Source organism: Bacillus rossius, chromosome 16, assembly GCF_032445375.1.
Source record: "Bacillus rossius redtenbacheri isolate Brsri chromosome 16, Brsri_v3, whole genome shotgun sequence".
NCBI classification, from domain to species: domain Eukaryota; kingdom Metazoa; phylum Arthropoda; class Insecta; order Phasmatodea; family Bacillidae; genus Bacillus; species Bacillus rossius.
The window spans coordinates 29,892,440-29,902,403 of record NC_086343.1 but is presented as its reverse complement, the minus strand read 5'-3'; the positions used below and the strand labels follow the sequence as shown (position 1 = coordinate 29,902,403).

The window sequence follows — 9,964 nt, the reverse complement described above, 5'->3', positions numbered from 1 at the left end:
TTCCTCCATTGTGATGGATTATACTTAGGGGCATGCAAATTTCGAGACTAGATGAAAGTTAAAACACTATAGCATCGTCTGTGTTTCGTGATTGGGTGAGTTTCTCCCAGGTACATATCGAGTGTTACAACACCAATCACAGTGATTCAGTGCGGAAGCAAAAGCGTCCTGAATGGCTCGGCCAAATAAGGCCACGACTTCTCTCGAAGACAGTCGCCAATCACAAGGAAGAAAACACAGGTGCGGGTATGCCTTGTTGCAGTCTAATAAGTGTTCAGATCTTTTCGCGAAAATTTCCTGCCCCCAATTTTACTGTTTGTAGTTCAATCGGTGACCATCACCTTATGTCCGTTATTCGGAATCTGTAAAAATGAAGGGAAAATTGGTACAGAAAACCCCGCTTACAGAAATGAAAAATTGTTACAATGGAAAGAAGAAAAATTTAAATTAAATTGAACATGTGATTAAAACGACACTATATGTGACTTCCGTAACTCTGAGTCTGCATCAGGTCAGGAAGAAGAAATGAGTGTCAGTGATCATCGAAATAAGCTGTGTGGATATGACATTTGAGGACGGAGAAAATACACCAAGACTGGGTTCACAACTAACAAACATAAGCGACCTCACAGCAGCCATACGCACGACTGCGCACACGACAAGTGCGAAATAGGTTCACAATTGAAATCTTACTGTTGAAATTTCGGGATGTTTCAGGCATCTGTTGGTAGTGTAAGAAAGTAACTATATTAACTACCAAATGATTATCCCGTGACATCTGACCAGCAATTTGTTAGCACAGTTTTTCAACATGTATATAATTATTATGTTTAAACATTTTTTTGTTTAACCATTCTAACCACTACACATTTTTTATTTGCAATTTTTGCTAGTGATTTATAAATATAACCATTAATAAAACTTTTATAGCAGAAATTACACTTGAACATTGTAATATCTCAACGATCGCTTGTCACACATATGATTGATAAAAATAAACAGTTCTCTCGTCCCGGCAAAATGGCTTCATACTCTACTCTTATTGGCTGTTGGGCCATGCATCGTAACATAAATAATATATAATGTTACGAACGTGAGCAAGGCCACGTCACGCGCGGGTGCAGAGCTAGCTGAGCTGCATCACATGCCGCCGTAACATGAGATGTGCAGTGCGCACCTGGGTCGCCGCTTCCCCTCCCTCCAGCCCTCACTCCCCGCGCGGCGCCCTGCCTTTGACACGTAACTGTCACCGGACAGCTGTGGAGTTACGCGAGCCGCCGACACGTGTTTCGAGAGATTTCTGCCGCCGGGTCGGCGCGGAATGACGTGACTGGCCACGGCCACACTCGCGAGTTCTGGAAATTGCGGCTGATATATAAAAAGAGGACGTCGGCCTCAGGAGATAGTCGGGAGTTTTTCCGCGGCGGAGTTTCCGGGCGATAGAGTGGCGAACTCCCTGGACGAAGATTCCAGGGCGAAGAGTTCAGTTCCGAGCGATAATGTCGCGGGGGCGGAGAAGTTCCAAGCGAGGCGTCGAGTGGGATCTCGGCGAAGGGGAAGTGCGACGGCGGCGGCGGAGTGCGGCGACGGAGGACCACGAGGGGTGCCGCGGCGAGAGTTGCGCCAGAGGCGCGGCCCAGCGAGGCGTGTGGATTGTGAGAGACGAGTGACTGGAGGAAGCAACATTTTTTTTAAGTACAATTGATTTATTGGCATTTTTATATTATTAGCTAGTAATGTAAATTGTGGCAATAAATAAAACTGTGTGTGATAAAAATCTTTAATTGGGCTATCCTTTACGAATCCGCAGTAAATCGTAACAATATTCATTTCCCTTCTATGTGCACGACCTATGTCTAATACACATGACATGAGGCCGTCCTATACGATATTGTGAAACTGTATGTTTGATAACATGGCGGTCATATCTTGTGCGTGCGACCTACCGTTACTGTTTTTGTTATTTTATCAATTGTGAATCCAGCCTTAGTTTTGTTAACAGAGATGCCATTGGGGCAGAGATTGTTATCCAGCACCCCCCCCCCCCCCCCCCCCCCCCGCCATCAGCCTTTTCCAAGAAATAAACTTACCACATAAAATTTGTTTTGCATCTGTGCACATTATTTGCAAAAATTTTATTTTTCTTGATACGCCGGGTAATTACCAGTGTTTAAGTGTACGTTTTATTTCACGTTCTGTATCTTAAGGAATACTATATTGTTTAAGGTTTAATGACCACACAAAAGGCTAAATACACACAACGTTAAAACTGTAAATTCCTTTTCAAATTATAATATTGAAACAATTATTTGACAAATTACAGACTTTAAAATTACTTTTACTGTTGTAATACCTAAATCCCAAGCATATTCAAGGTAATATAGTTTTATAATAATACAAGCATATAAAACTAGGCAAGTGTGCCGTGCCGTTTTCAGTACTGTATAAAATAATGTTTCCTGGTAGTTTCGTTAGTGGGATTAAGTTCTTGATTTTTTCTGTGAATCGCCTTGAATATATTTACAACACATATTTTTTCATAAAAATCGGTCTAGTAGATCCTGAGAAAAAAAATCACCAAAAAAACTAGTGGTATTTTCATCTATGTTCCTAGCGCAGCTACAAGGTTGAAATTTGGGGTGCGTTTGTGACCATTCAGAAACAAATTTTGGTCAAAATATGGAACGAATGCGCGTGGGGGCGCTCACCCCTACTTTGCCAGCTATGGCATTTGTAAGGAAACTTTACCGTTTACTTACGAAGTTTAACAAATTTAGATGGAAAGTGTTAAAAAAGTGTTTATAATGTGTATGCGCATACATAGTAAAAACAATCGCTCGCTTTTACAGAAACGTGTTTGAAATAAACTGCAATGTATCAATTGTGGCACCAAAAATTCTTAGTTCAGCCACGAGAATTCCTTTCACATTTTTTTTTTCAATTATAAAATATCTCACGAGTACGACTAGGTTAAACTTATAGAAATACAAACTTCTGTTGCTTTCATAATTTCACATAATAACATTTCTGCTTCGTGACAATATTAAGGTTGATTTGGAATTCAAAGTATAAATTTACCGATAGTATTGTAATAATCCAAAAGAAATACATCAAAAACTCTTAAAATAATACGTAGCCACGTCTGCATGATTGCATGGTTAGAGCGTGAAGCCGTTTTTCTCCCTCTATCCAATTTTTTTTTTTTTATTTTATTTATAAGCCTCCATTTCTCCAGGCAGCCATATTGGTTATACGCCCAAGAAACATTGGCTGAAGTGTAGTGTTTGCATTCTTAGAACAGTTTTAAATGACTCATTTTTAATGAAAGTGTCTGTCTTTATTTTTTGAGATTCTAACTCATGCATACTAACATCATCAAACATGATTAAATACTATTTCCGCAATGTTTCAGGCGGAACAGTATGACGATTGTGAGGTTAAATGTTACTTCAACTCCATCTTAGCATGCCGTTTCCCAACAATTCCTTAAACTTCATGCCTTTTTCGTTGGCCAATAATGATTAATATCTTGACATTACACTTAAAATTATTTTTTTTGCAATACTACAGGTATAAAAACACGAATTGTGCCATGTTGTTAAAACATACAAACTTATAATGAAAACTTTGTTTGATTTTTAATGAAGTAAAGAGATTTATTCTGCCTCATACAAATAGGTTGATACTTTTTAAATAAACCTATATTGATGTGTGTGAGTATCTTGGCATGTTAGAGAGTAGGTACGTAGATTCATTACTTTATTATTCTATATTTGTGGCTTTTTTTGTAGCATAGTACCATGAAAATAATACAAAATATTATAAAGCTGTGTAGTTAAAAGTATTACCTCATTGGATCAGAAGTCGCATTTTTCCATGACTCAAATATTTCTATGGCCAGATGGCCTGTCCTGAGACGTGTACCGTTAGAACACAATATGTAGAAATTTTACGTGATTGGTTCATCGAAAACGTAAGTATTTCTCCAAATACTGAAATAAAAATTTATAGTAATAAATAGACACTCGCGACATGTTTTTGTTAAGGTGCTTATATGATTTGGTAAACATAACCTATACCTAACCTAGTTCAAAAAACAATTTTAAACAAATATTTAGAAAGACAAGATAGTGGCTTTTGATAACAATTCAACTAAATGTTTTAACCAACTTAAAAATCTATAATATAATTTTCAAGAGATTTTGAAATCTAAACAATAAGATTAATTGTAATTAATTAACTTAACCAAGCCTAATCAATATATCAGTTAATTATTTTACTAGCTTCATTACACAGGATCCGCTAATTCTAAAATGTACCCCTTTAATTAAAAATAATTAATTAATTATTTTGTAAAACAACCAAAAAAACATCAATAAGAAACTTTTAAAAACTGTTTTACTCAGTCAAAATATAAGTGTCATAAAAAATGAAGCAATACAGGCAATTGTAAATCATTTGAGTTATTGTTAATAACAATGTTCACTCAACGACAGAAAGAGGATTAAATCATCTGGTAGTAGATGTGAGTGGTTTTGAAACCACTGATATCTACTTAGACACTTTTCAAATAAAATAAAATTTTCTCGGCTAAAGATATCGAAGAAAAGTGAATTATTTTTAATTTTGTTTGAAATAACAATGCTATTTGAAATGTTCACTCGCACGTTCCAATTACTTTGACAGTAAATTAACTATTTTAAGTTACATATTTATAAATATGTTATTACATATTTAACCCTTGTAACAAATTTAATGTGTTTAAAACGTTCTTTATTTATTTATGTAAATCTTAAGACTTTTCAAAGTGTTATTCCACCTTCTTTAGAAAACATATATTATTTATTTAAAACATTTTAAAGAGTAAACGAAATGCCAATTAAGTTGTAAGCCAAGTTTTTTTTAAATTAAACTTTTAATAACTAACGTTTGTATAAAGCTTGTTGTAAAATATCAATAATAATGAAAAATGTGTGTAGTACTATGTATAAGTTATTTAAAACTTTTTTAATTAATTCACTAATTTGTATTCCCTCCCAGTAGTTGATCTGAGTTTGAGTCCCGGTGGTGTTGCAACAGTATATTTCGCAAGCGGAAAAATGTGACACATGTTACCCTGAGATTTTTTTTTTTTTTGTTTTGAGTTCCTGCATCCCACACACATTCCTTCTGTCACTATTCTCCTCTCATCACTCTTTTTCGGATATTATGACCTCGATGACACGTTAAGCCCACCTATTCATTCGTCCATTCATCAATTCATAAATTTACCCATCCATGTAATCATTCTTCATAACATCCTGATGACATTTATCAGTAATGCTGGGCTAATTAGTGGCATTAAGTTTTGCTTTTGCGTCTTACACACTGGACCCACACTTGATATAATTACTAATGAGTTTTAAAATTAATTTTTATGTCAGAATTTTTTTCAAAAGACTTAACAAACTCACTAAGCACCACAACACATCAGTTGGCCAGACTGTTGCTAAGTTGTATGCTAAAACAAGCCAAGAAATAAAAACATTATAAATTTGCAATAATATTTGTGTACTGAATTACGTCGTAAACGAGACATTGCTTATTACTGGAAAAATAATGTATTGATTTAAAAGCTATAAAAGATAAAATTGTGTAAGCAAATCTGTGTTATATATGCTAACACTTTTGGAGCTTACATGAAATAATTTAAGTACATATATTGATTTCTGTTATAGCATATAAAAAAATGTTATAAATGTGTGTTCGTAAACTAATAAAAGTCTTGATTTTAAATTACTGTTTTATAGAATTTATTTCTTTTAAAGAAATCAAATTAAATAACTAATTCCATAAAAAACTCAAAATCCTATTTTTAAAATCATATATTATTTTTCCTTTATAGTTGTCATCTGGTGTGAAATATTTAATAGTTTTTTTTGTGTAAAACAAATTAAATCCTTTTGGCAGAATAGTATTACATACTCACTGCCATTATAATTAAAAGTAAAACTAACAAAGCATTATTATTCTACGGTTTTGTCAGTAAGCAGATAGTCTAAAAATAACTGATTATAAGTGAATTTCCTAGTAGTAAGTATCGTTAACCCCTCCGTGTCATCATGAGCAGTATTGCGCTTAGCTACGCCGACATGAAACAAAATTGCATGCAAAATGTGGATTTTTATTTTATTTGGGTTTTTTTTATTGAGACCTTAAATTTTGGTTCTATTTGTGCCAGACTTTTTTCTTTACTTCTATTGGATAACATTTAATACATGGACTACATTAAATAACGCTCACAAGTTCACATACCGATATATGTGTACGACATTAGGTTGCTACACTTTTGTCCTCCATCTTCAAAAGCTTCCATGTAGCGCCAAATGAACGGGCTCTAGAGTCGCACAAGCTAGTCTGACTGTGCCTTTTGACGTCACAGCTTACGAGAAGAGGTTTGAAGGAATCGTTTTGGTGGCAAGATTTGCGTCCAGGAATAGGCGCCAAAGTTACGTAGACCCGGTCTAAGGATGTTTGCAGCAATTCGTTTAACATTAAATTAATTTCTCTCAGTATAAGGTGATTTTAAAAATAAATATAGCGCTCAGGCACATTACGAACTACTTGTTCGAGAACTACTAGAATAAAAAATTTTCTGGCAAATTACGAGACTGAATATGACAGTTTGATAACCTGGCCATAAAGTTTGCCAAGCATTAACTTATGTGCGGGATGTATGTAATTCTCGCAGCGTGTATGCAGCGAGTATGAAACACGTGAACCTTATCACGGACTCATAAATAAAATAAGTATTACTGAAGCTGTTTCTGACTTAACACAAAAAAAAATGTTTACATCGCATGTGTTTAATGCAACTTGCACTATATAAATGTGTTTTAATCACATGTTTGGAAGTTGATCGACCTGAAAAATAATTAGTGAATCCATCAATTGTTAACATTTTTTGTCATCAAAAGTATAGTTGTAACTATGTTAGTATATTTGTGATCAAACTTGATAAATTCGAAAGACTAAATGAGATCTCAGTATTCAATAGAGATAACGTATAGTAATAAACTGTTTAAACTGAAACTTGGGAATGCTTAAATAAAATAAGATTAATTTGTTTTGAAAAATATAATAAAACTTAAATATTTATCTTTTAAAGATTTGTACAATGGGAGTGCATGACTTGATGTAAGGTTTTGGACATACGCCATTGCTAAGCACATGTATGTCTGTAGAGGAAAACTACAAAAAAAACCAAAAGTCAAAAAACCCAAAAAAAAAAAAAAAGACAAAAACTATCTACAGACATACATGTGGTTAGCAATGACGTATGTCCAAAAGCTTACATCAAGTTAAAACTTAAATAGTAATAACAAAGTGTACACATTTTTTAACTTTAAGATACAGCGTATTTGTGTATGTATATATATACATATATATATATTTAATGTAGTAATAAAATGTTATTAGTAATTATTTTTTTATTGGGCAGGAAACCATCGCAGACTGGACTAAATTGGTGCTTGGCATCTTAGTTCCCCTCATTGTGGTAGCGGTTCTTTGGTGGTGGTTCAGGTAACAGAAAGAGTATACACAGTAAACGAGGTATAGTGACTTAATAAGTAATGTGCTTGGCTGCATAGTTATGAACCTTTTTCGCCAATATGCACAGCGCTTAAAATCATGATAAACGCTAGTTTTACCAATCAGCATCAAAGTATATACTCATGCACCAGATATTGTTATTTTTTTAAAACATATATGTGGCTAAAACAATACACCTACATATGGAATTACTTTAAAACATTTATTTATTTTATCTAATAATGCATTTCATTATCTTCAGAAAACTTATATGCAAACACGCAACACAAAAATAAAAATGTCATGTATATTTTAAGGGATTATAAGTTCTCATACTTTGGCTTCATTTTCAGTAACATAAAAATAAGTAAAAAACTTTATTTTGCTTTCTAATGATATTTATCTAAGCACTGTGCTAACAAACCTAGGGAAAGGTGGGACTATTTGAATAATTAAAAGTTTGAAGCTTTATAATAACATAACATTGAATGTGACGAACTGTAAAAAATACAGATATTAATGTTTTAATTTATGCATAATTTCACATAAACTTCAAATTAAACTAAATGTACAAGTCATGCTTATGCGAAATCTAGATGTTCCTTGACTATGTAATGGAACGAGGCTTCGGATTATACATTGGGTCAGAATATACTTGGTGCCACCATTTAAACAGGTGTCGGTAAAAGGGAAAGTGTTATCATACCTCGAATGCCATTTATCCCCACTGATCTACAGTTCCAATTCAAAAGAGTTCAGTTTCCCGTCAGGCTTAGTTTTGCTGTTACCATTAACAAAGCGCAAGGGCAAACATTGCAGGTAGTAGGGGTGTATTTGGAAAAGCCGTGCTTTTCCCATGACCAACTATATGTAGCCTGTTCGCGTGTGTCCAATGCCCGAAATCTACACATGTTTGCACCGGACAGAAAAATTTATAACATAGTATACAGGAGCATCCTAGAATAATACTCTTATTTAAGTTCTTTTAAAGAAAATTTAATTTATTATACGTTAATACTTTCAACCTTTTAAAATGTTATTATTTAAAATTATTTATTTTTTGTAATAGTGAAATATATTTCAATAAAGCATGTTTTTAGTTTTTGAAGCTAAATTGTATGTTAGAATTTTTAAATACTGATGATCCCAGTCACGCAATTAAAAAAAATTACCATATTATTTTATTTTCTTTGAAATGATCCTTGATACTTATTTAAGGATATCAACGCGAGCGAAGCCGCGGGGAAAAGCTAATAATAAATAAGTGTGTAATATAACCAAGTCTCAGACGTCAGACTTTTCTATACGCAAAGACGCAATACTAGTAGTATTCACTTAAAATTAAGACTTGTGACTAAGCATGGAGTGATGCATCGTGCTGCACGAATCACTTAAGATAACATGTCATGTTCTCAGTAAATCTTATTCTAAATGCAAACGCTTTAATCTTCTGTTAATAGAAGATAAACTTAATGCCAATACATTAATCTTTACTCTACGTGCTGTTACCGGGTCCCAAGTAGACAAAATTAGTTTAACTACATCATAACTCTTAGGCCCAGTGCACACGGAGCAACTGTTGTGAGACGAAGGTTGCAAACCAGTTGAGGTAGCAACCAGTTTGCAACCAGAACGAAAATTCTGTCCGCACACTGACAAGACTGATTGTGGATCAGTTGGTGTTAATTCGAGCAGTGCAGTTGGTTTTCCGGTGTTTGCTATGTCAAATTCAGATTCAGATGTGGAGGACATTGTTGATTATTACCAATTGTTACAGTTAATAAATAATTTTTAGTAGAGCGGTTTGATAATCATTTATGTGTGCCATAGTTCACTGCTCTAGCCCATCTAGAAGTACCTATACATTTTGATAGTTCAATCATTAATACTTGTGGCTTTATTATAGTAGATACACATAACCATTGCTAACCTGATGAAATTTTCTCACCTGACATATTTAATTGGGCGGCCACCTCTTGCCATGCTTTCTCTGTCACTTCTTTTCTTGAATATCCTGGAAGATTAAAGTTGTAAAGTACTTCATGTTTCTCCACCTCTCCTACGAATTTTTTATTAAATTCTTGATCACTCATGTTGTTTTTGAAAGTAATAATAAGCACCTTTGAAATAGATAGTAAACACCTCGTGGTTTCGTTCGACTGAAGTTTGCAATGCAAGTGCGACCACGGATCCACGGTTGCATACAACTGGTTTGAGGCTGGTCTCGTGTGCGGTTCCCCGCCCCCGTGCGCTGCCAAGGTCACAAAACAGTTGCGAGCTCAACCGTTTTGCAACTGTTGTCACCGAATAGTTGCTCCGGGTGCGCTGGGCCTTAATTTACAGTATTAAACTTTTATATGACATTGTTTTGTGTGTAAAGTACAATTATTTT

At 34.3% G+C, this 9,964-nt stretch overlaps 1 protein-coding gene across 7 annotated transcripts in view; it reads left to right on the top strand.

The window, feature by feature from the left end:
* Positions 1 to 3,710: 3,710 nt before the first annotated feature.
* Positions 3,711 to 9,964, top strand: part of LOC134539829 (serine/arginine repetitive matrix protein 2-like) — a 58,815-nt gene continuing 52,561 nt past the window's right edge. For 2 of the 7 annotated variants that reach the window (XM_063382123.1, XM_063382125.1), the window contains exons 1-2: positions 3,890 to 3,973; positions 7,481 to 7,563. In XM_063382123.1, coding sequence (XP_063238193.1) covers positions 3,902 to 3,973; positions 7,481 to 7,563 — 155 coding nt within the window. In that variant the 5' untranslated portion in view covers positions 3,890 to 3,901. Of the gene's footprint in view, positions 3,974 to 7,480; positions 7,564 to 9,964 lie in introns of all 7 variants that reach the window. The other 5 variants (XM_063382127.1, XM_063382126.1, XM_063382124.1 and 2 more) reach the window with 4 other exon arrangements.